Raw genomic sequence first — 27,106 nt, forward strand, 5'->3', positions numbered from 1 at the left:
TGCTGGAAAGTAGTTCAAAATCCCTTCACAGCCAGCTGTAGCATTCGTAATGGCTGGTGTGTCTTAACCTAGAAACAGTATGTGATACAGTGTGAAAACAAGTTTCTCAACCTGTGAATATTACATAACTTGTGCCTATAACTAACTGATTTCCTGAAATATATGGAAAATGGGGAGAGGTCTATAGCGTGTTTTTTGCATCCTATATTGAGAAGAATTATAGGTTGTGAAGGCATATTGCAGACCGCTCAAGTAGATGAGGCACTTCAACGTATCCAATATCAGTCTGCATGTGACATCTGTGGGTTGGGTCCAGTTCAGAGGACGTCTTCACGTTGCTGGTAGCAGTGAGGGAAAGGTTGCCTCAGCTGCATGGTTACAGAGGAAAGCTCGTGTGCCAGTGCCTGAGAGAGAAAAGGCACCGAACTGCTGAAAACTTCACTACCTTGGAAGAGACTTGCTAGAACCTTTTCACAGTCTTGCCTAGGAGTTGAAATGCACACTGTTGCTGTGTTTAGAAAGAAAACGTTAATGTGTTGTCATAAGGTAGCATTCTGGTTCATTTAAAAACAACAACGTTTCCAAATACTACTTCTGTCTTAATGACAGGTCTGTAGAACTCCTTTGCATGACCTGCTTGAACCACACCTGGGAATGAAATAAAGATGTCTTTAACAGCATGGTGGTATATGGATAAGTTCATCTGTGCTTTTAATAGCCAAGTGTTTATCTGGGTGTTTGGTCTGGGTTAATATTGAGTCTTGTGATGTGCTTTGAATGTGAAACATCATGAGCTACTTGCCATAACTGTGTGCTTTGTCTTAAAACAACGAAAAAAGACCAGCAATTACCCAAGTTGTTTTCAACCTGTGTGCTAGTTTAGTTCTGACTCCATAAGAATGTTGCTACCTCATTCTGTAATAGTGTAGGGTTTTGTTGTAGGTCTTAATTGAACTGAGTTCTGCCTGTTTTAATTTAGACTGTGCAGTTTCAAAATGCTCTTCCTCTACAGCTGGTAAAGTGTCCCACATCTCTAGGAAGCAAACTCCCTTATTCCAAAGGGTGATCCAAAGAGCTGCTCTGTGACCCTACTTGGTAGGTCTCATATCTGGACCGTGGGGGCTAAGGTTCTCCTGGGCAAGCCCTGGCGGGCAGCCAGACAGGATGTCCCTTCCTTGGTGCCCTTAATTTGGGTTCCTGCCTACCACTGTGCTCCTCTGTTCCTCTGGGCTTCAGAGCTGGGCCTTTGATGGAGCTGATGACTCCAGTCAGGCCTAGGAGTAGCCTGGCAGGGTAGTATTTGTCCTCTGTGCTACCACCTCTCTTTCCCTCTCTATGCTCTTTTGTGGGTGTGCAGATAAGGTTTTATCATATAACCTGACATAGAATAATAACAAAATTAGATGAATTAGATGTTAGTTCCTCCATAATTTTCCTTCAGTGCAGTTGCCTGTGGGAAACATGTACTCCTTGCAGTAGCTGAGAAACCGTCTCTTTCTTGAGGGGGAAAAAATGTGAAACAAAGCAGCAGAGATTTGGGTGGAGGTAAGGAGAATGTGAGAAGGAGGAGGAGATGGATGTATTTGAAAAATGTGTTAATCCGTTGTGCTCACAGCTTTCTACTGTGACCTCCTCTGGAAACAGGATTGCTGCCAGGGATCATGTTCCCTCCTGGTGCTGGAGCTGCAGTCAGCAAGTGGAAGATGAGCACAGTCCTAGCTTTCGCATAACAATCTCAAGCATTACTCTTTCATAACCTATAAGAAACTTGCTATTTCCTTACATGTAGTACTTACACCTGAGACAAACCTGCAGATCTCAAGTCCTGTGTGGAATTCCCTGTGTGAATTGTTGAATGCATACTGTGTTTCAAGCCTGTGCATTGTATTTTGAATATGGTAACTTCCAGTGGATCGGAATATTCTGCTTTGGCTTTGAATTCTGTGGTCTGGGTTTGGTTTTCTTCTGAATTAACTCTTTGTTCTGTGTGCAAAACTTCTGTGAGTTGTTTGTTTTCCATCCATGAAGCAAATAGCGTATCTTTGCTTTTCCCACTTATGCCGAGGTAAGGAACTTGCTAAGAGAATCAGCATCTCCTGGGCTACCCACCCAGTATGTGTTGTCCTTCTGTTATTCCACCTCTTGTTCTGGTATTTTTAATATTCAAACTGAACGTGATGATTTCACAGAATTCATTTCAGCTCTGCCTTCTGCTTTCTGTGTTTGTTCACGTTTGTGCTGCCTCTGTTTTAAGAGTGCATTCCTAAAGGCAAAGAAAAGCGAGTTAATGAAATGTCAGCTGCTTTTCAAGCACGATCACCCCCACATGTTCTGGCCCCCTCCCCACCTTCCCCACCAGTTTCTCTGTATCGTGAGCAGCTGTCTTGGAACTCGGGCAGGACTTCAGAGCAGTGTAGGCAGGTTGTTAGCGCTGAACAGGTGCATGTGCTACTCTTGGAGTAGTCCCTGCAGAATCAGAGCATTGGTGTGCTTTGTACTGCTTTGAATTTAAAGTTTGGGGGGGGATTTCCGTGACTGATGTTCTTACGTGTGATGGTAAATGGAAAGTTCCACTCAGACGTGTCTTGTTGCATTTAAAAAGTGGCTCAGGGTGGAATGTTAGCTGAAGAAAAAAGACTGACCGCTGCAGAGTGCTTGGGTAAAGTGAGGAGCAGGCTCTGTGGGAGGTGTTGTGTTCTCTCCTTGTCTAAATATCAGTAAAGCTGTTCTAGCTTTCTGCCATCATCAGGGGAGCAGCAAGGAGTGCTCTTGTCTTCTGGTCTGAAATCTACAGAAGTGCAGTTCTCTAAGTGTATAAATATTCTTCTTTTAATTATATTTATTTTTTATTTTTTGTCTGCAGGTGGCATGTCTCCTAAGAAAGGAAGAGAGGGGTTTTAAATGCTCCTAGCAGTAAAAAGTTGAACTAATGGACAATGTTAGTTACCCCAAAGGGACAATAATGCTAAAGGAATGAAAAGTTTAGGCTGTGGTTATAAATGAAAAGCGTGCTCATTTATTGTCCTTGCTGTTTGTAACGGTTTTGGAATAACACAATTGCCAGAGGATGCAAAAGTAATGCCTTAAATTCAGTGACACTCTGTAATGTATGAGAGCAGTAACTGAGATAAGCTGATATTTGAACAGATCCAAATACTTTGATTTAAAATGCTTTACCTCGTGACAACTGAATTGTGTGATTGGCGTATTTCCAGTCCAATTAGGTCAAAGCAGAGGCAGTATTACTGACAGGCTGCTGGACAGGCAAGCTGCCACCACTTAGAGCTACAGTAAAAGAAGTGATGGTTTAAAAAAAAAAACTTTTTTTTTAAAGCAATCATTTCCCAGTACAGACCGTGAGGAGACCCATAATCACAAAGTATTCTCAGCTATCACGTTGCCCTGATTATTGTGTTGAGGATCTAGGACTTGGAGCTTTGACTACCCCATGAATCACACGCAGATAAGACCATGGGAGTAAATGATTATGTGTGGGGAGAGAGGAGGAAGTTCTGGACGAGTGGAAGTGTCCCTATACATGAAATTCTCCCTTCAGCTTCCCTTTCCCCATTCTATGCCTGTGTCCCATCAAGAAAAGAGAGTGAGTAAGAAGCTACAAGAAGCGGCTTAACAGATATCTGTGCATTGGCTGTAATCATTTCTCCTAGGACCTGTGATAAGAAGACATCTAACTGCTTTTTGTGATTGCTTGGTTCTTTACTGATGTTTCAGAAGCAATAGAACAGCTCGCAAAGTGTTATTCTTTAGTAAGGTCTGTCGCATGGAAGTATCTAGTGGGGGAGTGCATGCTGAAGCCTCTCTGTGGACTGAATCGTACGGGCTGCATCGCTCCTCTGCCTGCAAGGGAAAGCACAGCTTGCTTCTCTTCATCGCTTCTCTTCATCGCATCTCTTTGGCTTCTGGTGCGTGGCTGTTCTTGCCTTGTGATGCGCACAGCACAGGGGTGATGAGTGCTCAGGTGGGCCTGGGTTTGTGTGGTTGTGAGTAGCGGTGTATGCAGGCAAGGAAAACACTTGGTTATGTGATAAAGGAGCTTGGTTATGATCAGAATGGTCTCTGGGCGAGAGTGGAGTTAGGCAAGTGTCATTCGTGGTGTTAAGAAACCCAAGCTGAGTTTGACCCAGTTTAAAAGCCAGGTAAAATGGTAGTTAGCAATTGGGAACTATTTATCTTGTGTTTTGTAAATGGGGAGAGGTGATCATGTTCTCTATGTAGGAATCATATGTTACATTTTAATGGTGCTTGTGTTTCTTGGTGAACGATTTCTTAGCCTATTTAAACTAAGCTATAGGGATTAGATTAGTGAGCCCTTCTAGGGGCATGAGAAAAGCCCAGAGGGGAGGGCTCAGCTATGTGACGTGTGAAATACCAAGGAGGCAGCCTGGAAGGTTTCTCTCCAGCCAAATAGTAAACTTCAGAGAGAAAGGAGAGAGAATGTAAGCAAACCTGAGCAAACGTTGATCTCTGTGGCTGGCAATTCATAAAGCAGAAAGAATGATTGAATCATACCAAGAGGCCCAGGATTTCCATATACCTGACCTCAGGAAACCTACCCTGAAGAAAGTGCACGTTTGGCCATGTGCTGGAAGGAGCAGCAGCAGCCCTAGAGCTTCCTTTTCTTGCTCACGTGTCTTTCTTTGCCTCTCCTTGTTATGCTGGGTAGGCAGTCTCCTGGGGCACCCTCAGTGCCTGGATTATGGGCCGCCTTTCCAGCCCCCTGTTCACTTGGAGTTCTGCTCTTCCTATGAAAACTTTGGCTGCTGTGACCAGGAGAGAGACACCAGCGTCGCAGCAAAGTACCGGGAGATCATGGATTCCATCGACCCATGGGGGCGTAAGCTGTGCGGAACGTATATCAAAGATATTCTCTGTCAGGTAGGGTGGAAAATCAGTACCCGTATCCTGTGCTTTTGGCTGATTCTTGGGTCATTTGTGGTTCTGGTAGTCTCTCATAGCTAGCTGTCCTGCTGTGAAAGAGGTGTGGGAGCAGGGGAAAAGCAGGCTGACAGAATAATGGTGCTGGATCCTCAGCATGCGTTCTGCCAAGTGCTTTGTGCGAGGACAGCACTCTGTGGTATCTGGCAATACACACTGACACTTAATAGCAATAACGATTTCTGTGAAAGCTCTGCTCAGTTCAGGTGATGATGGGAATCCTGCTGCTCTGCTAGTTTTCCTGTAACAAAGGGGAGAGTTACAGATCAATATTTATTTTCTGCTTGCAGCTGCTAGTGGCTGGATTACAAACTCCGCAGGATGCAGCGACATGAGAATGATCAGGAAAGGATTTAGATCCCTGGCTTCCAGTAAGGGTGCGTTTTGATTGTGTTCCTGCTGAGAATGTTTCAAATGTTGTGATGGGTCAAGTAGAACAAGATCTATTAGGCAGCGGTTTCAGGCAGCTGCTGCAAGGTCCTAAGGCTTCAGTCCCTGCATTTCCATGGGCGCTGTCTGCGTGCTGTTCACCTGGCTGGCAGAAACAGGCATGGCGCAGTGACAGAAGACCAACGGCACTGCTCTGGCTGGGCTCTCCCTTCCTGCCCCCCCCCAGCTTTTGAATAAAGGGCAGAACTGACCTGTCTTTTTAACAACTGTTAGTCATGCAGAGCAGGACTTGCTGCATGCCAAAACACCAAGCAGCCAAAAGCCACACTTAGTTTTACTAAGAACATATAAAAACTCTTCCAGTTAAAATTTCCTTAGTCCTAGAACATTATCTGTGCACCAAAATGTTTCCCTTCTCTTGGTTGCTGGCAGGGATTTTTGTATCTGCCTGGGGGATGGAAACCCTTTCAGCACCGGGGTGAGAAAGCAACAGCTGCCTTCTCTTCGTCATTTTGTAATTGGTAAACCAGCAAATGATGCCTTACAGGTCCCAGCAGAACCACCAGTGGTGGGCTTAGGAAGACTTTCTGCATGTTGCAGGTACAAAGGAAACAGTGTAAAAAACGTGACTGTTGTCTCTTTAGACTTAAGTTGGTCTTTCTGCAGTGCATAATTTAATTCTGCATTTGTTATAAATGTATTTTGTAGCACCAGCCCCTCCCCCAAATCAGTACTCATGCTTTTCGAAGTAATAAGTTATGATTCTTCATCTTTTTCTGGAATAAGATTGCTGTCCAGTCTTTGGGGAGGAACTTTCAGTTGTGTTACATCTTGCTGTTCCTGATCATGTTGGTGATAACCATGGGAATAAAATCGGGTTATTTGGCAAATATTACTTGGCTGTTTAATTGGTGGAGAAGCAAAGATCTACTACATGGTTCCACTTCAGGGATGTCACTTTGCTGGATCAAAATATTACTGGTGATCTCGTATGGAAGGGATGGAAAATGATGACGGTCTCCATTCTGCCATCTCTCCGCAGTATCACAATAATGTGTAGGCACTACCCATGAAGCGTTGACATGTTTAGTGCACCCTCAAATACACGATGACAGATGCATTGATATATCACCAGATGTGATTTTGCAAAGTGCTTATTTTTGCTGTGTGCAGCAGTACCAGGATAAACTGTTCCTGGTAGCAAGTTTTCTTACATATGCTATTTGAACTTGAGGCAGAAAGACTGGATCCAGAAGCATTGGCAGACAAAATGCTACTAGCTTTTCTTTTGAACAAAAAAAAAATTCAAAAAAAAAAAGTGTAGGTGCCTATTAATAAATCTGAATGATCAGTGGCTGCTCTAAAGCAAAACCAGCATAATTCCACATCTTTGAGGCAGATTGGAATAGCAGTGATGCCTTGTAACAAAGTGGATCTTTCAGGCAGGTGTTCCTCCAGTGCCAAAACCACTGAATGGCAAAAAAAAAAAAAAGAAAACGTGTGTGTGTGTGTGTATGGTGTGGTAGTGAGCAGTGTGCTGATAGCTGCACAGAGGCAGCTGTTCTTGGCAGCGATGGAGCTGTGCGTCTCCTTGCAGGTGGAAGAGGATTAGATGGGGTTGCGTTCTGCATCATGGATTTCCTGCTGTAACAGTACACCAAACATGTTTCTTTCTATAACTGGTTTGAAGAGGCTTCCAAGCAGCCTATAAAGCAATCTAGTTTTACTGATAGAGCTACTTCAGCTTGCATCTCACAAAATCTGGGTTTGTTTTTGCTAGTTAAGCATTCTGTAAGCATTGGTAGGTTTAGAGTCTGACTCTCAGCTCTGTAGTTTGATGATTTTAGCCTCAAAACTGACAATGAAATTCTAAAAAATTGCCTGAAATGTTCTTAAGGAGATGTTGTACAAGTAGCATGGCTGTGAAAATGCCCTGGATGCAAACCTTGGTACGTGCATTAGGACAGCTGTTCGGCCACAGGCTGAGAGGATTTTTCTGTGCTCTGAAAGCTGCTCAAGGAAAGGCTTAAAAACCAAATGGTCATGAAAAACAAAAGGCCAACTAAGCCTTTTTCAAGCTGATTGAAGCCATGATGTTAGCAGGGGATAGAAGGTGTGGGCAAATTAACTTACTTTTAAAGCCAGTTTTCATCTGAGGCCTAACTTTGCATGCTCTTTGCGTGCCCTTTTTTCTTTTTTTTTTTCTGAGAAACTGTTTTAAAATAGTAAAGAAATATTAACATGATCTGGGCAGCTTCTGCTCTATAAAGTAGCTGGATTGATTGTATTGTTTTGTGCATGCTTCAGCAAAATGAAGGCAGACAACCAATAACAAATCAGCAAGGCCACCTGCTCCTTGGGGTGTATGTAGATTCTAAGCAATGCTTCCACCTGGTGAGCTGTGCCGGGTCTGGGTGCTGCAGGCTATTCTTTGCCAGGTAAATAATGCCTGGGAAGCCGGATGGCTGGAAAAGCACGGTAGCTGCTCAGGGACTACAATTATTTGAGACAGACTGTGGGAGACCCTCATTGTGCAGGCTGCCAGCAAAACAGAGCTGGTGGAGCTCTGAGGCAGTGAGAAGATGCCTTGTTTCAGAGGAAGATGTTTCCTTTTTTTTATTGGTGGTGGTAGCACTAAGACTGCTGTTCTGGGAGCTTAATTGTGTTCCCACTGACCGAGGGAAGGTAAATGTGTTTTCAAAGACATTAATAAATTAATCACTTCAGAACGAAGAGGAGCTTTAGACTGCAAGTGAATTATGGAGACCTGTGCACAGCAGAGATGAGACAGCTGCATCAGCACATCAGTGGGACTGAAGGAGCTTCCCAGGCTCAAAATGCAACACAGGTTAGGTTTTGTCTGTTCTTCCCCACCTTTCCTTGGTGAGTCCTGAGTGGGCTGCAGCCTCTCCCTGACTCCTGATCACTTGAGATCAGTGCCATGTTTTGTGAAAACTATGATATAACCAGAAATTCAATACATTCAGGGATGTGTGAGTGCATGCTGGCAAAAGCAGAGGGAGTGTGCAGTGGTAAATGGAGCAATCACGCCAGCCAAGTGTTGTTGAATGCCTGTACCCAAGCTACTCTCCTTTACGAATATGAGCACACAAAGGCACTTACCTGTAGCTTTGGCTTTTGGGGACGGAAGGCACTCAAGGCCTGTTGGTGCCCATCATGTTCTGGTAGGACTTTAAGCATGGGAAAAAGCATGGTGTGGTTCAGCTGTTTGGGGCTGGGCTCAGTCTGCAAGAGCAGGTCTGGGGGACTTGGTTTCCCTTTGCAACCTGGGGACTTCTGATTTGGGAAGAGGAGAGAGTCCTTATGGGTTTGAAAGCAATGGAAACCTGCTTGTTCCACGAAGATTTATAATCAAATGGCCACAATGAAAAGTGAGAAATCTACTACTGCTGTGTAAGAGCTGGAAAGTGTGTGAGTACTTACAAGTTGTATCTGTTCTTAGTGTGGCCAAAAACCCTTGGGTTCTCCTGTGAGCAAATGAAACAGTTTGCTAGACTAAGTTTAGAATGGATGTTTGTAGCCTTCACACTTAATATCCTGGAATGACTGCTACTTGCAACAAAAACAGTGTCGGTGCGTATGTAATTGCTCCAGCTTTTATTTTCATTTAATGAAGTAGATTTATTTAATGAAGCAGAAAAAAAATACTAGTATAATAGTTTTTCATTCTTGGACTTGTCCATGTACTTTCTATTATATCTGCCCGCTAAAAGCCCTGGGTAAACTGTTTCAGGCTGCCAGCATGAAAACCAGTAAAATAACCTTTTTGCAGAGTTTAGGTCCTTCACTTTCAACTTTTTTTTTCCTGCTAATATAAATAGGTGGGATTTTAACAGAAATGTTTTATAGAAATTCTGGCCCAGATTTTTTGGAAGATGAGGAATTTAAATATAGGTACAAATTAAAGCACACTTCTTTGTTCTTTCTTTTCCTAACGCTTGATTAAACTTAGGTATGGGCTTAAGTGGCTTAATTAAGTGAAATCTTAAATATATCTGGAAAAGGCAGTGATACTGTCTGACCTGAAGGGTATGCCCACATTTGGGACTGCTGGTCTGCAGAAGTCTTAAGTATGAAGTCCGCTGCTCTCTGTAGAGCAATACGTTGCTGCAGTGAGGGAGCAAAAAAAATTCAATCAGTTGAGAACAAGTTACAGAGTACCAAGTTTAAAATCTAGTAGAGGGAACAAAGGGACATTTCTAAAAGGAAAGGTAAGAACAGGTTGGTAGAAGAGATTGTCTGTCACTTCCTTAAAAACCTCTAGCACTGGAGAGTACACAGCCTCCATAGACATCCTTCCTTTGGGAACTTAGGTGAGGCTGATTGTGCTTTGATAAAGGAAACTGCTACTGACCTCTAAATCCTGTTTAGCTGTATATTGAGTGACTTTTTGCTACTCCACTTCAAAAATGACTTATTGTGCTCTGTCTTATTTTTAACTTTTTTTTTGCTCCCATGAAGAGGAGTCCTGGCTTTTCCTGGATGTGTGTACACAGCCACACATCTGATTTCTTTTACTTTCTAGGAATGTTCTCCATATGCTGCGCATCTCTACGATGCTGAAAACCCCCGAACGCCTCTAAGAAACCTTCCCGGGCTTTGTTTTGACTATTGCTCCGAGTTCCATTTCAACTGCCGCTCCGCCATCAGCCTGCTGACTAGCGATGAGCACGTTCGGGAATGCTGCGAGAGGAACAAGACACACTTTTGCAACCTCCTTCACCTACACGACGAGGACTACTGCTTCCCCAACGTGCTGAAGAACACCGTCCTCAACCGCAACCTGGGCTCGGTGGTGGAGGGCCACAAGGGCTGCCTCCAGCTCTGCCTGGCTGAGGTCGCCAACGGGCTGAGGAACCCGGTGCTCATGCTGCATGCCAACGACCAGACCCACCGCGCCTTCGTAGCTGAGCAGCTGGGGGTGGTCTGGGTCTACTTACCTGACGGCAGCCGGCTGGAGGAGCCCTTTCTGGATATTAAAAGCATAGTGCTGGCTACACCGTGGATAGGGGATGAGAGAGGCTTTTTGGGGATGGCTTTCCACCCCAACTACAAGCACAACGGGAAATTTTATATCTATTATTCATATATGGATAAGAAGCGAGTGGAAAAGGTCAGAATCAGCGAATTGAAGGTTTTGGCCTCTGATGCCAACAAAGCTGATCCACACTCAGAAAGGTGAAGTCCATGTTGAATGCTGCTGTATGCCATGATGAGAAATAATTTCCTCTGTCCCTTCCTTTCGCTGTTGCAGAATCTGTTCATGTGCAATCACCCTGATCTAGGGACATGACTAGGGCTGTTATAAAGCTACCAGAGGCAGGTTGGTTCAAGGCCACATGGCAAACTAAGACATGAAACAGAAAATAGAACCCAAGACCTAGACTTTCAGGTCATCTTCTCTTTTTGTCTTGTACTCCTGCCTTTTTAAAGAGCAGTAATAGCTTTAAGTCTATTGTGGAGTTAACAAGTGCCTTGGAAATTTTTTGTACTGTAGAAACTGTTTCACTATAGTACTATATATTCATTTGATCTGATGTGTCCCCATCCTGTTCATCCCTCCACCAAGGCTAATTCTTAGTTATGGAGAATAATTTATTAATAGCAGACATTTTCTTTCACGTTTCACAATCACCATGTAAACCCCCAGAGATGGTCCTGAATCCCTCAGATTCACCAGCTGCCTCTCATATAAAAGAGAAGCCGCCTGTCACAATCACTATTTAAAGGGCAACAACTCTAGCTAGCACAAAGGTGTTAATGCAGTGCAGGTTAAAGGCATGGTGCATGGAGCAGGAGTGTGCTGCATGGCTCATGGCAAGCGTGGTTCATTAAGGGATGCTGTACTGAAAAGAGCTCTGCTGTGAGGCATGCAGCCAGCACTATACTGCAGGCTCCTGGGAAAGAGGATGCAGCTCTTGCTCCATATCTGACAAAGCTGAAAGGTCTGCACGAATGGGAAATGCTGTTTTCTTCTCTAGAAGTGATGCAGTATTTCTGCGGCCTACCTCAGGTCTTTCTACTAACTATATCAGGAGGTCATTCTTTTTATTTATTTTTTATTTATTTTTATTTAGGAATCTTTTGGAACTTGAAGAACCAGCCGCAAATCACAATGGTGGGCAGCTGCTCTTTGGGGTGGATGGCTATATGTATGTATTCACAGGGGATGGAGGGAAAGCTGGAGACCCTTTTGGAAAATTTGGGAATGCTCAGAACAAGTAAGTAGGAGTATGTGCAAAAAACTTGAGCTTGTCCATCAAGACACTGGGTTTGGAAATGAGACAATGTGGAAAGTAAAGCAAGAGTGCTTCCTGGAAGTGCTTTTTCATCTGCAAGTAGTCCAATGCAGTATCTCAAAATTAGTTAAAATTTTGTGTTTAGCAAGTTGTGGGTATCCAATTTATTGATGGGGTGGTAGGGTGGGGGGAGAGTCTTCTGTGGCTTGTTTGGAAGACATACCAGCTGTTGTTTTATTTCTTTTAGACAGATAATTTTTCCTTTGGAAAGGGGGAAGAAGAGGGAATTGTCCATATTTTCAGTTGTCTCTCGCGTTGGGTTTTATATATCTCTTTATCTGTTTTCTCTTTAGGAGTGTATTGTTGGGGAAAGTCCTGAGGATTGATGTGGATGGAGAAAGTCCTGATGGCAAGCCTTATCGCATCCCTCCTGATAACCCTTTTGTGTCTGATCCCAAGGCCCGCCCTGAAGTTTATGCGTATGGGGTCAGGAATATGTGGCGCTGTGCTGTTGACAGGGGGGACCCTGTCACGAAGAAGGGAAGAGGGAGGATATTCTGTGGGGATGTTGGGCAGAACAGGTTTGAAGAAATTGACATCATTGTTAAAGGAGGAAACTATGGCTGGAGAGCAAAGGAGGGATTTGAATGCTACGACACAAAGCTTTGCCGTAATTCCTCCTTGGGTAAGGAAGAAGCTTCTTACAAAAGGTTACTTGATGCATTTGGTTGACTATAGGTATCGGCTTTTTCCATGTAGCTAAATAATCCAGTGTTGGGTGTTAAGTGGAGATTGCTTACTTGCTAAGAGCATAAATCCCTTCTCCCCAGCATTTAAGTGTTGGTATGAAATGCTGCCCTTCCTCTTTAGGGAATTCCTTGTTATGCACTGTTCTGAAGGTGGAGGTTAGGGTCAAAGCCTGTGGCTTTTGCAGACAGTTTTCCCAAGGAAGGCAGTGGATTGAGTTTAAGTACAAACGTGATATGCTGTTTTATTTAGAGGCTACTAGTGATTATTGGAAAGCATAGTAGAAGAACTGTGTATCATAAAGCCCCTTAAGCTGTTGGAAGGAAACACCTGGTCTTAAGCTCATGTTTCTGAAATATTTGCATGAGCATGTACACACAGAGTATTTGTTACCAACATTTCTCTTTTGGTATGCTGGTACCCACATGGCTCTCTTAAATAAATAAAAACAAATCACCACTTTTAACAATGGCCCAAGTGTCAACTGACAACACATCCGCTTTAGTTTTTGCTGTTAATTTTTTAATGAGCTACATTTGTGGTCTTTATGCTCAACATTAAAGATCAAAGATGAGGTATTCGATCCAGGGGAAAAAAGTGAGGACAGGACAAAAATTCTGTGGGTTCTGATATTGTGCTTCCAGAAGGGGTTGAATTCCATGTTAACATTGCCAGAGACAAAACCTTTATCTTTAGAAGCCTTATGGTAGAAGTTGTTTGTAGGTTGCACATTTATGCATGTTCTGTGCTGAGAATGGCAGCAAACCTATGAAGATGCTGAGCTGACTTTGATTGTATCCCGTTCTGTAGATATACTGGAATTTGTAACGACAATTTCTGTTAAAATGATTGTTGCAATGACAGACCTGTAAGATAGTATTTCCTGCAGCCATTGCTTGCTTGGCGTAGACAATCTTGGTTCTACATCTTAGAGAAGCTCATCAAGACTAAGCCTTGACGAGCAGCTACAGGGAGCTCTTTAAAGCCCCTGGGTCATTTCTGTCTTGGAGTAAATTACTGAATCCCCATTGATGTTTACTATGCTGTTTTATTCAACTGTACCAGTTCTTCTCATTGCTTTTGTGCCCGTTGGTGTTACTGAACAATTGCTTTTTGATTTTTCTCTGGATGTAATTTTACTCACTTCTCATGCTTCCTTGTTTAACAGATGACATTCTTCCAATATATGCATATGGCCGCAACGTGGGGAAGTCAGTCACTGGAGGTTATGTATATAGAGGATGTGAATCACCCAACTTGAATGGTCTCTATATTTTTGGCGATTTCATGAATGGGTAAAACAAATCATTTTCTTTGCATCTCCCATTCTGCACATGCACTTACTTTAAACATATCAGAGCATCCTGAAACCTTTTGAGCTGCAGTAAATGAGAATCCCAAACGTTTGTGTATTAGATTAAGGGATTTGACCATTATAACAACATTTCGGTGAGGATCTAAACTTGTTCAAAGGTAGGGTCCTTAGGATAAGTTTGCTTACAGTTGGGCTTATTTTTCTGAAAGACAAAGCTAGTCAACAGTCCCTGCTCACTGACATTTTATTTCAGTAATGCATGACTTTGCCAGGAACTAATCTTGATAACCAAAACATAAAACACAGAATTTTACTTTTCATCTAGTCGACTGATGGCTTTACAGGAAGATGAGAAGACAAATAAGTGGAAGAAGAGAGATATCTGCATTGGTAGTACTAAAGTTTGTGCTTTCCCTGGAATGATCAGTTCTTATAGCAAATTCATCATCTCATTTGCTGAGGATGAAGCAGGTGAAGTATCTTGCTAGTCAGAACTTTATTGGAAATTATACTGTCAGTGTTATAATCTATCTGAATCTTTTTCTCTTCATTAGTACAAATTCCTCAGTCTTATTCGCAATAACAGCACTTCACACTGTTGCATTACAGACCAAGGCTTTATTTGGGGATGAAGTCAGCTGCTAATTTCAAAGCTTAGTGGAAATGCCTCAGTGCCAAGGATTACTATGGTTGTGATGTCTAGAACTTTCACCAGGGTAGAAGTACCAAAGCATACTTTGTTCACTTTTGCTCGGTCTCCTGACAAAGTTCTATGCACCACAAAAAGTGACATCAATTTTTCTGAGGGAACTCAGATGTGCTTTAGTGAGCTCTGGTGTTTTGTGATTTAGCAGAAAAGAGCTTTGCTTGCTGTGGAAAGATCTTAGATCATTTGGCTAGCTTACATCTGTCAGATGTAGGCTTTTATTGTGAAATATGTACAATTTTTAACTGTTCTAACAATGTGTGGAGTGAGGGGATGTTAAATGTCTCTTCCACTGATTGTTGTTTTAGAAAATAATACGGTATTGTAATGTAATTCAAAATGCAACAATAGTGTTGCCTCTTTTGCAAGCTACTATAATTTGCCTGGATATTGTTTTAGTGGCTGCTGAAGGAAGGAAAGGCATCAGGAGCAGTTGGTCTCAGCAGCCACGCAGTAATAAGAAGCTTCTGTCTTGCATGGATAGCCAATTTAGTTCATTGTGTGTGTGTGTGTATATATATATATATATTTGGTACCACTATGAGATGGCTAAATATTTGTTGTGTGTTTTTTCTCCCCCTCTAATTTGTAGCTTCTGGATGTTTCTTTGGTGCAAACAAGTTTAAAAAACATGTATTTTTACATAGGAAAGTAACCTTTTGGAAGGCAACCAACATGAGGTAATGAAGGCCCTTCTCATGCACTGTTTGATTAAGGGCTGCTGGCTCTGTGTGGAACTGTGCTGCAACCAGGGGCTCATGTGATGTTCCCAGGTCCACTTGCATAGGGCAAGGTGAGACCAAAGCCCGCTGTTTGGAAGTAAGAGACAACTGAGGGAATGGCTGAAGGGGTTTTCTTTTCTAACCACGTAAATTAGTGAAGAGATGGAAAACAGAGTGAAATGGAGAACCAGGATTCAGTTTGGGCACTTGCATCTGAAACTGTTTTTTGTTTTTCACTTCCATTTAGGTGAGCTGTATTTTTTGTCTACATCTTATCCCAGTGCCTATGCACCCCATGGATCTCTCTACAAAATTGTTGATCCTGCAAGGTTAGTAATTAAAGATGGTTTTCCATTGCCAAGTTCTTCTATAATCGCCTTGCATTCTTCAGCTATCACAGTAGACAGAATGCAAAGTATTTCCAATGCATAATCTCACTAGCCTCTACATCCAGACCTTGGTTTCTGCTGACCCACTGTACGTGCGGTGCAACTTTATCAGTTTCAGTGAACGTACTCCTCACTTATCGTATCTGTGTACCCAGAAGTGGACCAAGTTCAGATCTTTATGGTCTGGGACAGTTAGGATCAAAATAATGTCGTCTTGTTTGCATGTCTAAAGTATAACACGGTGGTTAAAAACAACGATCCATATTTTTCAAGGTCATGAGGGAGAACGTTTTGCCTACACTTGAACCAATGATTTTGTAAAATTAAAAATTAAACAAAATTAATTTGGTATCAGCAAATTAATGTCTCTTCTCTTCCTCTTTCTCTCTCTCAAAAAAAAAAAAAAAACCAACAAAAGAAACAACTTTGTACTGGCCAGCAATTACCTTTCCATCATGAAATGGAGGTCAGAAAATGAATTGATAAGCCATGAAATAGTAAAACACAGTAAAAGGCTGGTGATGCATGGCAACATGAAAGCAAATAGTTACGGTCTTTATGGCTCTTGGCCAATCTCATAAGTTCAAACCTAGACTAAACTGTGAAAGGTTGAAACTATTTCTTTTTTACTAGCAAATTAAAGACACAAATCAGTTCTCTTACCACATGTCCTACCAGGACATGTATTCTCTGACTCAGGTGTGCCTGAGAGGTTTTCCTCCAGCCTGCACAAGCAGGCACAGGATGGGCTGTGCAGAGACAGGTGACTTTCCGCCCAGAGATGTGGGCACCGTGCATCTGTTGGAGAAAGAAGGCACTGACAACCCTCATGCCACCCAGTTCCTTTTCACCAAAGGACTTTGGTGTTCTGGATGGTCAAAGCAGCACTGACCATTCCCTGCTGCTAACACGATTTAAATGGAAAACAGATGTAGAATGCTCTACTGTGGTCAGCCTCTTAGGCTCCTGTGAACTCTGCAATGCCAATGGCATTTGACAAGATCAGCTATGAATCTCTCTCGGGCCATTTAATAGTGATCTTTTGCTGATCATTAAGTAATTGAAAAGTACTGATTCTTCCATGACTTACTGCCATTTCTGACTTGGCAGAAGGACTGGAGGGATGTCTGTCCCTAAAGGTATGCAAAGGAAAACTGGCTTGCAGGAGTCAATGTCATGTGCCCTTAAGAAACACCACATGGCAGGCAGATGAGTAATTTTGAATCCTTGTTTAATTTTCCATGTGAAAATCCTCCCCTCCATGGAAACTGGGAAGGAAGATTAGCTCTCATTGCAGAGACCTTGAGGAAGATCTTGCACAGATGAAAATGAAAGCTGAAGGGGGAAACAGGTTGCAAGATTGTTTCTTGCAGGTTAAATACCCAATTCTCCCTGAAATCGGTGGAAACTAATTGTCTAATGAGAAATCGCAGAAAGGCTTACCTTAATTGGCAGAGACCTGAAATGACATATTTGCGATGTATTTTGATTATTTTTAGTAAACAAAAGTTTAAAAAGCAGTCAACAGTTTAGCTGCAAAGCCCTCTAATGAGGGGAAAAGAAACCTGTTGGTTCATGCAGTGTTCAAATAACTGGAGCCTGAACCCAAGTTTTCCAAGCAAAATGTTTTTTCCCCATGAAGTTGTTATCCCTGCAAAAGTCTGGTTTTACAATAATAAGCATGCTTATGCAATTTTTTCCCCTACTAAACTTTGGCTCTTACTTAAAGCATTTTTTGGATCATGCTAAAAAAGCATTAAATGAGTTTTTCAAATCACCCTGTAAAGAAGATAAAGTGTCTGTCTGCTGTTGCTGAGATTTCAGACACTAACGCCACGAAGAAAACAAGACGTGCTTTCTTGGGAAGCTAAATCCAAAAAATCCAAAGCTAGGTAGTTGACCTGAGCTCTGTGCCAAGGTGGTGGGAATAGGACCTCGAGTTCTTTACTCTAGGTGCATTTGCTATAACTGCTTACAAAGAGCCTCCTGTCTTTAACAGCTTATTGTCTGCCAGGAAGCCTTTGAGCTGCATGAGCTGTGGCGGACCAAATGTAACATTTTAATCTCTAAAAATAAAATATGGTGAACTCACATAAACGCTGACTATTTGAGCATGCTCTGTTTCATCAATAAAAGCCACGCAGCCCCTATGCTACTCCTTACTGTCTTATGAAGACTATCAGAATGGTAAATCCTCTTCTTTCTAGCTGTAAAGGGAGACATGCAGCTTTCTGTATCCCAAGCAGCCTGTGGGAGCCTCTCCAGGAGGAGATGTAATGCACCACGTTAGGCTGATTCCACAGGGGGCAGAAAGCACGATGATTTCACTGCCCTGAAAGCCTTTCTGGAAAGAAGCCAGCTCTTCCCTGTGCTTTTTAGAGCTTCATACCCATCGTTTCTGGAGCAGGTTCGGGCACTTATTCCCTTGGCACTCTGGAATTTATTCACGTGTTTTCTGTCTCCCCTCAGCCTGGGTGCTGTGCTGCTCAGTGTTGCCCTCGCTTGTTTGGTTAAATAAATACTTTACAAGCTTGTCCAGGGTGTGCAAAGCTTTCTTCTGAAGCAGAGTCCTAACACCTACAGATCCTCGGTTGCACAGTGGTCTTCTGATCTTACCACGTGCAGAGATTTTTCCATTCCCCTCTGCAATTTCATGCTGTTTATGGGATTATTCCATTTCCGTCCCACAGGGTGCTGTGGCTGGGACAACAGGCTCCTCCTAACAGGCGCGGTCCTGTTCAGTCCAGCCTGGATGCTCCCTGCTTCCAGCTCATGCTTCAGCAAGGGTAGCAAGTCACGCAAACGCCTGCTCTGAAGTGCTGGTGGGGGCACTGGCATCTGCCTGAGGGCAGTTCTGGCTTCCCTATGAACCCTTCAGGAAAATGAATGGCATCAGAGCCTGGTGTCCCCATGTCTGCTTGCCTCCCCAGCCATGCTCTCGGAGACATCAGAGGGGCTGGCGTGCCTCTGCCCGGACTGGTACCAACACCCCCTCCACCTCCCTCCCAGTTAGGAGTGGAAGGAAAAGGTGTTAGAAGGTGCTTAAAAAGTTGGAGAGGCAGAGGGAAAAAAAAAGCCACTATCAACCCTGCTTTGGTAGTTTTTTTTTTTTTTTTAATTGAAATGATGTGGAGGAAGCACTTCCTTGGCAGTTGCCCATGTCTGATGGAGAACGCTAATTACAAGAAAATGTGATGCCTGAGGTCATGCTCTGCTTTGCTCTGTGCTACCAAGCATGCCAAATAGGAAGAGCCTGTTCTTATTTATCTTACAGCAGATCCTTTGGTGGGGAACAGAAAAACATAAGCAAATGTAGGTCTCTGTACCCCCACCTTACTGTCATGGAACATGCTTTTTTGGGGGTGCTTTGGATTGTAGGAAGCTGTCAGGGAGTGCCAGGAGAGGAGCTGGGATAGAGTTTCTTTGCCTGTTCCTTTCCTTCCTCATGCTCAGCTCTTGCGGCAGCACTGTGTTGTGTCTGAAGCAGCGCCCTTTGAACGTCACACCAACTTCTGTGGGGTTGGGTGGGCATATTCTCCCACATGGATGGAGTTCCTTATGCTGTACCATCAGTGGGAGGAAAGCACTCTGTCATTGACAAGCCTTATATATATTATATATATGCATATAAGACTCTTCCACCTCAGCGTGGGATGCAACAACCAGAACCTGGCTGTTTCTCCAAACCAGGGTGAGAGAACAACCCAAACTGGCTTTTTAGGCTGGAGTTCAATCAATGCATTACACCACCAAGCTTCTGGAACCAGTGTTGTGCTGTGCCTCCAGCAGCAGGGCGTAGCTGAACGCACCTAATCAGCACCCTTGAATTCAGTGGTGAACCACAGGGCCATGCAGGCAGGCCGGTATCCCATAGGCTGACAATTCAGCTATCAGTGTTGAATAAAGACAGTCCAGACTCTGTGATGGCAGAAAGCTTACCAGAAGGGTGGTAGAAGAGAAACTGTAGTTTTCCAGCTGCTACTGCTATTCAGGCAGGGATTTTACAGTTTGTACCCCTGAATTAAGCTCTCAAATTCCACCTTTAAGCAATCTAGGTGCCTAAAGTCCTTTTATATCTGTTCTGGTGGAGGCAAGGGATGTGTGTGTGTGTAGGGAGGCTGATATATGCATCTGGAATAAACAAACTTCCTAACAATTTCTCAGATATCTGCATGTCTTTTTGTTTTTCAAGGAGAGCTCCACCAGGGAAGTGTAAATACAAGCCTGTTCCAGTGAAAATAAAGAGTAAACGGATACCATTTGTTCCACGTGCAAGTAAGTTGTTAGGCTTAAATTTCACCAAGAAACAAAACTGTCAAGTCTTACATATTATGTGATTAACATTGCTAGTGATCTTAAAAACTAAAGCACTGAGCAGGACGTGTCCTGAAGTTAGGTAATCATGTTTTAATGTGTGCTTCTGTTGTCTGCTAGATGCTGTACCTTTTCTTAACCCCGGTCTCTGAATTTTTCTAAATGTTGTCAAGTAACAGTGTAAACAGGCATCACAAAAGAGTTGGTGGCTTTGATGTAAGCATTTGGTCTGGGAAATTCTGAGTGCCTGTCCTGAGTGCTCTGTGACAAGCTCCTCGGGTCAAACAACATAATCCCTTCTCCGTAAATCTAGGGGAGTTGATCCTTTCTCCGGCTTTTCTGTTTTAGGTCCTTTGCAACTAGAGCAGGGGTTGCATCGTATTATTGAGTAGAAAATGTTCAGTAAGCTGAAGTCTTCTTATCTGGGATTTCCAGATATTAGCGTAACATGAAAAGTCCATACTGTTAAGTTTGTCAAAGAGCAGTGTGTAAGGCCTCATCATATTCTTTCTGGACTTATTTTCCTAAATTCATACTTTCTAAGATTAAACAAATTTAATTTCCAAGAAACCCAAGGGTCTTTTGGTAGAAGAAAAGATATTTATACAGTCTGTATTTCTTTTCCTAGAATGTTAGATTTTTTTTCTTAGCTATACCTCTACTAAGGGTTTATATCAGTAATTTTCTAAATTAGCCTTCTGCCTTAAAGCAGGGATGATGAAACATCTTAATTGCTTTTCTCAGAGACTGTCCTTGAGTTGCTTAATGAACCTTCAACCAAACCTCCGAAAAAATCTTCTACCCCTGCTGAAGCCATCTCAACAATTTCTTCGAAGAAATCTAAAAAGACACCATCCCCCAAAATAAAAGCATCAACTGTGAGAACAGCTCCATCCAGTAAAACGACACAGAAAATCAAGGCTGAAGATGAACATCACAGGTCAAAGCAGAAAAAGAAGGTTGCAAGGGTTGCCAGAACTACACCAGCACCATCTGTGCCAAAAAAGAAGAGCTCCCACCTAACTGGAAGCAAGAAGCTTCTTCCGAAGAAAGCAGCACAAACCAAGAGAAACTGGAGAAGACGAGGAAAGAGAGTAGATTAAGCAGCAGCTTTTGAAAAAGCAAAAGTCATTTATAAGATGGTGAAACAAGTATTTTGAATAGCAACTAAATAAAAGAGAATCAGTTGATTTATATATAATAATATGTTTTCATGGACGAGCTCAATGTTGCTCTCAGGCACTCCTCCATTTATGTCAGCGTTAGCGGTCTTTGTATGTTCCATTAAACCTTAACAGCACCAACTTCCTAATACCAACTTTCTTTGCAAATGCTGCTGTGATGTCCTTTTTTGACGTAAGTAGTTATGAGAGTCTGATGGACTTTCACTGTTAAGTTTTGACCATGTTTATCTGTCTAATAAATCCAACTTCCTCCAGATTTCAAGATTTGGATCTTTAATGCAAGAATATGTCACTGGCCTCACCCTTCTTTTGGCATGGTTAGTTTTTTGGTCCTTGGCACTGAATTTCAGTTCAAGTATATTTTAAAAGTAGTTGTCTTGCAGGTGACAATACAATTAACATTAAAAAAAAATGTATTTAAGTTGTAGATCCACCTGCAGGTTCCAAAGGATTCGATATGAACTTGGAAATGTTCAGCAAATCTAAAAATCCCACCAACCCATCAAAACCCAAACTGAAAGAACAGAAACTAGGCAATCCCCCCAAAAGCCAGTTACAGCTGAGCTACTGAATTGAACGATTAATCAGGCTTCTAGTTGAACACAAAACCTGCAACTGGATTCTGTCCTTCTGCGTGCCATGACATGGGGGCAGTTTGTGTTGCTTACACCTCTTCCACTGCATAAACTGCACCAAACTGATTTTCCCCCCATTGCCAGGTACACGGGTGTCCAGAGGGAGCAGAAAAATGGACCTTGCAGAACAGCAAGCACCTAGTGCAGCCAGGGGCAGGTTCCTGGGCACACCACCTCTCCTTTGCCAAGTCTTTTCTCTCTCTGTGAGTTTAGGAGGTGTTAGAGCCAGGGCTCCGGCCTTGAGGGCTCCTGGGGTGCAGACACCATGGCAATAGCAGAGTTCCCTCATGCACGGGCGTTACTGTGCACAAGGATTTGGAGAGAAAGGTTTTTGTGTTATTCTTGGTGTAAGCTGGAGAGTAACAAAACAGCAGCAGTGTGTTTGTTCCAGAGAAGTGTATCTGCTTGATTTGCGGAGCCATGGCCTGGCTTGGGCTGGGCCCGCACCTCCTCCCGTCAGGCTAACATGGAGCCAAAGCCAACTACACCATTTTGCCCTTCAGCTTAGGATGGAACCGCCTTGGGCTTTCTCCTGCTGCCATCTTCTGGACTCGCTGTTCCGGGACGCAGCCGTGGAGCTAGGCCGGCCCTAGGCCGACACGGCCCCTGCTGCCTGGGTGCCTGGGGGGCGGCCAGCCGCGCCAGGGCAGGGCCGTCCCCGGGGCCACGCGTGTGTTTTCCACTCGGAGCGGGGTAGGACCGAGACCCGCCCAGCAGCGGGGAAGCGGCTCCGGCAGAAAATCACCTCCTGAGAAAAGGAAGGAAAAAAAAAAAAAAAAAAAAACTATAGAAGGGAAAAGCTGGAGAGGCCCCAGCGAGGATCGAACTCGCGACCCCTGGTTTACAAGACCAGTGCTCTAACCACTGAGCTATGGAGCCACCTATCACTTCCAGCCCTGCCGACGGCTGCTGTACCCGCCGTCCGCCGGAGCGGGGCCGCGCCGTGTGCCCGGCACCCGGGGCCGCCGCCCCTTGCCTTGCACCGGCACCCCCCCGGGCGCCCGGTGAAGCCGGGTCTCTCGAGGCCCCAGCCGGGCTTCGTCGTCCTCCGGGGCCGGCTCGGCGTCGCCTCGGCTGCCCCCGGGGCTCGGCAGCGGCTGGAAGACGTTTAGGCCAAAGTCGGGGAGCTGCAGGCCCCGTCCGACTTCCGCTTCTCGGGTCTCAGGGGGCGTTGTAGCCTTCGTGGCCCTGCTCAGTCGTGTCCCCCAAAATTTTCCCTGAGGTGGAAGAGATGAGGTGAATGGGAATCAAAGCCTGAGTCCCCTCAAACAGCACGCTCACCCATGCCATATTGCCCAGGGATAGCTGAAGTACCTGGTTTATCGACAAGCTGGAGCAACTGCGTGTGCAGTTGCTATAAATGTGGAATAAACTAACATTTGCACATAAATTAAATACGCTATTGCAGTAAGAAGTATTTCAGCGACAAATTGAGGCTTGTGAAAGTATTTCTTCAAGGGTTGTTAAAGTATTCTCCAGCCCCCAAACCATCTAACAATGTAATCCACTACGGAGAAGTGGGAGCTGAGTCAAGATTTTGCGAAGTTGGGCTGCACAATGCTCTGTGTAGGGTGAAAGCCCCCTCCTCCCCCCCAAACAAAACCCCAAACAGCTTACACTGAGAGATTACAATTAACTTGGTATTGTAAATCCAAAGAGGTTTTGTGAAATAACTGTTGCAGAAAAATGGGTTTAATTTTCTTGCAAATAAACCATGGGCATATGTTGAAACCAACAGCATGATAGATATTGTACAGCCTCAATTTCTCTTTTCAGTTTTTACAGCGCAAGAAAGTTTGAAGCCATTGAAGATTTTCCGCTTTTCTTTGCATAGGAGAGCCGATCTTTCACATATAGTCTTCATCTGTCAGAGCTTAGAAGAAGGTGAAAAGGCAACCAAATTGGGAGACACTGCTCTGGAATAATGAGTCGGAGCAGTACTGCTGCACACTGGAATCACATTCTAGAAAAGCAGACACGATTTGCTAGGTACACGCCTCAAATTGCATGTAACCAAAAATAAAGCTCCTTGAAATAAGAAGGCAGCGAAAAAACTGCATTAAGGCATTAAAGGCCTTTCATCCATTCCACACTCCACAGATTGTGAGCTAGGTCCTTTTTTTTCTTTTTTTAATTATACCTTCTCTTTAAATAGATATTATCTCTGTGGACAAACTGAACGTGTTCTGGTGAACTCTGTCTTGTTGTTTATCTAAGACACTAAAATTACTTTAAAATATCTTATCAAAATGCTTTTGACCTCTAATGTGGCAGCTGATATATTTGTGAAGTTTCACATTTCTTTGATGGTTGTTTTTTTTTCCCTTCCCTTTGAAGTTGGTGACTCTTTAGAGCTGGTGAAATTCTTCTAAAGAGGGCTAAAATGTCTGTGGTGAGTGTTCTGTTACTGCAAGGGGGAACTGAAATATAATTGCAGCTTGTGTTGTTAACTTTCCCTTTAAACTAGATAGGAGCAGAATTGTCTTACCCTCTTCCTACAGTAAAACAAACCTACTTTAACCAATCTAACAGAGCTGAACATCAGGGTGAGATATATACTGAGGACAGAACAGTGTTGAAATCAAGTTTTCTGTGGTGGTATGGCTATTTGTCACTGTTGATTTTTAGGTGCAAAGTCTGTAACTGCCATAATTGCCCTGCCTCCAGATTCCCTTACTGTCTGCTTAGAGCTCACTGGAAGCTCTATGTAGTGTAGCACACAGTCTTTGTCAGGCACCCTGGGCAGGATTCAAGAGATGACGGAGAGACCTTTTTATAATAGAAATGAGGAAATGAGAAACTTCTCACAGATCTCACCTGAAGATAAACCACTAAAATAGGTTGTCTGAATCATGGTCTAGAAATTGCCTGTTTCTCAGTTGACTGTAAAGGGAGTCTGTGCTGAAAATGTCAGCTGTTAAATGAGACAGATCTCACTGGTGCTGACAGGCTTGTTACCAACTAAGTTCTGGTAGTGACCAAACATTATCCTGCAGAGGCATGGCTTGGGATGGATATGGTAACTATTAAATATAATTTAACAGACATAACAGCACTGCATATCTCTTGTCTGCAAGCAGCTAATGCTCTTAGCTAGCCCATCCTCTCAGTCACATTTGCACAGGAATAAGCTTTAGTTTAAGACTATTTTGCTTAGATGTTTAAACTAGAATAAAGGTACCTGGAAAGTTCCCATCAGAGGGCCAAGAGAACTTTTAGGTAGATGGAAAGATAAATGTCTGAAAAAGACTCTCAGAATATTTCTGCACCTAAACACATAGATTTTGAAAGTTAAGCAGTTAGGCAATAAAAAAAAAAGCCCATTTAGTCGTCAGTCTGACATTATTACCGTTGAAAGCCACTAGGTGGAACCTAAGTACTGCGTGAAAGCTAGGGGAAAATGTTCATGTTTTAACAGACTTCAAATGCTGTTAAGTGTGCATTTTTAACATACAGGTTTAAAAATAAATAAATCTGTAGGACAATTTACCTTTAGGGATGTGCCAAACATGAAAAATCTGTATTTATATATGCCCTGTGCATTTTCTGCTGATTTGCAGTTAAAACTTGTTACATGTCCCCCTTGCTGTATCAGGCCTTTACCAAGCATTCATTCTTTTCAGTCTGGTTCACTGAATTAATGCTAATAAAAGTGGAGGGCTAATAGCAGTTGTATAGTAAAAGCAGTGTGAAAGCAAGCAGGCGGGCCCTTTGCAAACTGCCTTGCAGGTATAACCCATTTGTTTTTTTTTTTTCCTTTTATACAGAACAGTTTTGTAACAGAGTCACTCCCAAGGTACGGAGGAATGCTGAAGGTCATTGGGAGCAGCACATAGCACATTTTCCTTTCCTGAGGAAAGCTGTTAAGAAGGAGCAAGATTTGAAAGGTACATCCTAAACCTTCTCTACACCAAGGATAGGCAGTGAGCTAGAAAAGTTCATGGCCAGTGTAAGAACAGGTGTAATTTTACCCTCAGTCTGCACCAAGGCCATTATTAAAAAAACTGAATTAGTTGTTCCTGATTGGCTCCCTGAATGCCCTTAACAGCACCACTGAACAAATGTATGTTTAACTGTGTGTGAAGCTGGTGTCGGTTTGCAGATGTCAACCATGCTGCTGTGAATTTACATCCATCCCACTGTTAAGAGCAGAGAGCTAATCTCACACATATTCCAGATGATCTTGTTGTCATATCGTACATTCAACTGTTAAAAGGAGAAGCAAACCAAAGGATTGACTCTTCAGACAACAGGTTCATGATTTATCCCTGGAAATTTTCCTATACTCCAGTATTCTCCTCTCTAAACTCCTTTGAGTGGCTAGCCATCCAGGCTGAATTCAATTTTACCAGTGTTTTTGCATGATTCAGTTCTTTGTCGCACAAATCAGCTTTGGGCTGCTTCGGTCTGAGATAAATAGCAGTGAGAGCTTTCTCTGCAGATGTGGTGTGTCTCGTAACAGGTTGTCGTGGCTTGCCTACCTTTGTCCTTTTCACATCTCATTCTCTATTTCCTGGGACATCCTGGTGCACCAGGGATATTCTCAGCAGAAGTACGGATCACCAAACACGCATGCTTGCCTTTCATTGCCAACCTCCACGAGAATGGATTTTCAGCACAGCACCAGTCTTTTTGTGAAATGTGATGTTCTGGGCCTTTTAGTTATTTGACAAATTCGGTACTGTCAGTTTTGTTTCTTAAAGAAACTCAGTAGTAACCTAGAGATGCCCAAGTTTGATGTTTTCATTGTAATTGTCAAGTGCTGATGGATAAATTTGTTTTGTTCAGACACAAGTTTTTTGTTTATTTGTTTGTTTTTGAATAAAATGTAATTATAGTCAGGGGAACACTTTCAGCTAAGTTTGGGTGACTTTTGAAGCTGGTCATTGTGGTATTTCAGGCACTGAAGGATCTCAGGGTGTGGTTGAGCCCTGCCTTCTCTTCTGTGTGTGAAGCTTTAGGTGTTATTTGATTGAGAAATACCTGAAATGTCCTGTTGTTCTGTGGTTTAGACCTGAGCAATATTTTATTTTATTTTATTTTATTTTATTTTATTTTATTATTTTATATTCTTTAAATTACACAGGAATGATTCACTTGTGCTTGAAGCACAGAGTACAGAAAACAAACAAACAAAAAGACTAGATAAAAACAATCAAAAATAGCCTGTCATGATTTTTCCACCAGCAGTTAACATTTGCAACAGAGGCTGCGAAGGCTATGTACAGGTTTGAGCTTGTGTGCTCTTTGCATCCCTACTCCATTCTAGCATGAGATGCTGGTGAGCACCATTCCCTTTCTCCAGTACTCCATAGTAAAGAAGTTCAAACACGCAGCAGATACGGTGACCATTCAAAATTAGTTTGGTACTGCCAGTAGTCATCTTTTGGACAAATATCTGTTGTCACATGCAAAAAAATCTTGCCTTTTTAACAGCATTTTGTGCAGCTCTGGAGGGGAGCCAGGGATTGATTGTCTTATGAAAATT

General features: G+C 43.1%; 1 protein-coding gene, 1 long non-coding RNA gene and 1 other non-coding gene across 10 annotated transcripts; 2 read left to right on the forward strand and 1 right to left on the reverse strand.

The window, feature by feature from the left end:
- Positions 1-803: 803 nt before the first annotated feature.
- HHIPL2 (HHIP like 2) lies at positions 804-21,273 on the forward strand. Of its 8 annotated transcripts, none has more exons than XM_040552904.1 (9): positions 804-3,979; positions 9,893-10,545; positions 11,445-11,588; positions 11,960-12,291; positions 13,522-13,648; positions 13,994-14,139; positions 15,344-15,425; positions 19,678-19,760; positions 20,544-21,269. In XM_040552904.1, exons 1-9 carry the CDS (start codon positions 3,782-3,784, stop codon positions 20,900-20,902), a joined length of 2,124 nt encoding a protein of 707 aa, XP_040408838.1. In that variant the 5' UTR covers positions 804-3,781; the 3' UTR covers positions 20,903-21,269. The 8 variants fall into 8 exon arrangements, 7 of the variants coding, with proteins under 7 accessions (XP_040408838.1, XP_040408837.1, XP_040408839.1 ...); XR_005818517.1 differs by lacking the exons at positions 804-3,979; positions 20,544-21,269 and adding exons at positions 3,986-4,896; positions 18,939-19,176; XM_040552903.1 differs by lacking the exon at positions 804-3,979 and adding an exon at positions 3,986-4,896 and having other exon boundaries at positions 20,544-21,273.
- Positions 21,274-22,424: 1,151 nt separating this feature from the next.
- Positions 22,425-22,497, reverse strand: TRNAT-UGU. The gene has a single exon. It is a non-coding gene; the product is annotated as a tRNA-Thr (tRNA).
- A 109-nt stretch (positions 22,498-22,606) lies between these two features.
- Positions 22,607-26,624, forward strand: LOC121067713. The gene is made up of 3 exons (XR_005818402.1): positions 22,607-22,854; positions 23,404-23,607; positions 25,386-26,624. It is a non-coding gene; the product is annotated as an uncharacterized LOC121067713 (long non-coding RNA).
- The last annotated feature ends 482 nt before the right edge of the window (positions 26,625-27,106 follow it).

Source organism: Cygnus olor, chromosome 3 (genome assembly GCF_009769625.2).
Source record: "Cygnus olor isolate bCygOlo1 chromosome 3, bCygOlo1.pri.v2, whole genome shotgun sequence".
NCBI classification, from domain to species: domain Eukaryota; kingdom Metazoa; phylum Chordata; class Aves; order Anseriformes; family Anatidae; genus Cygnus; species Cygnus olor.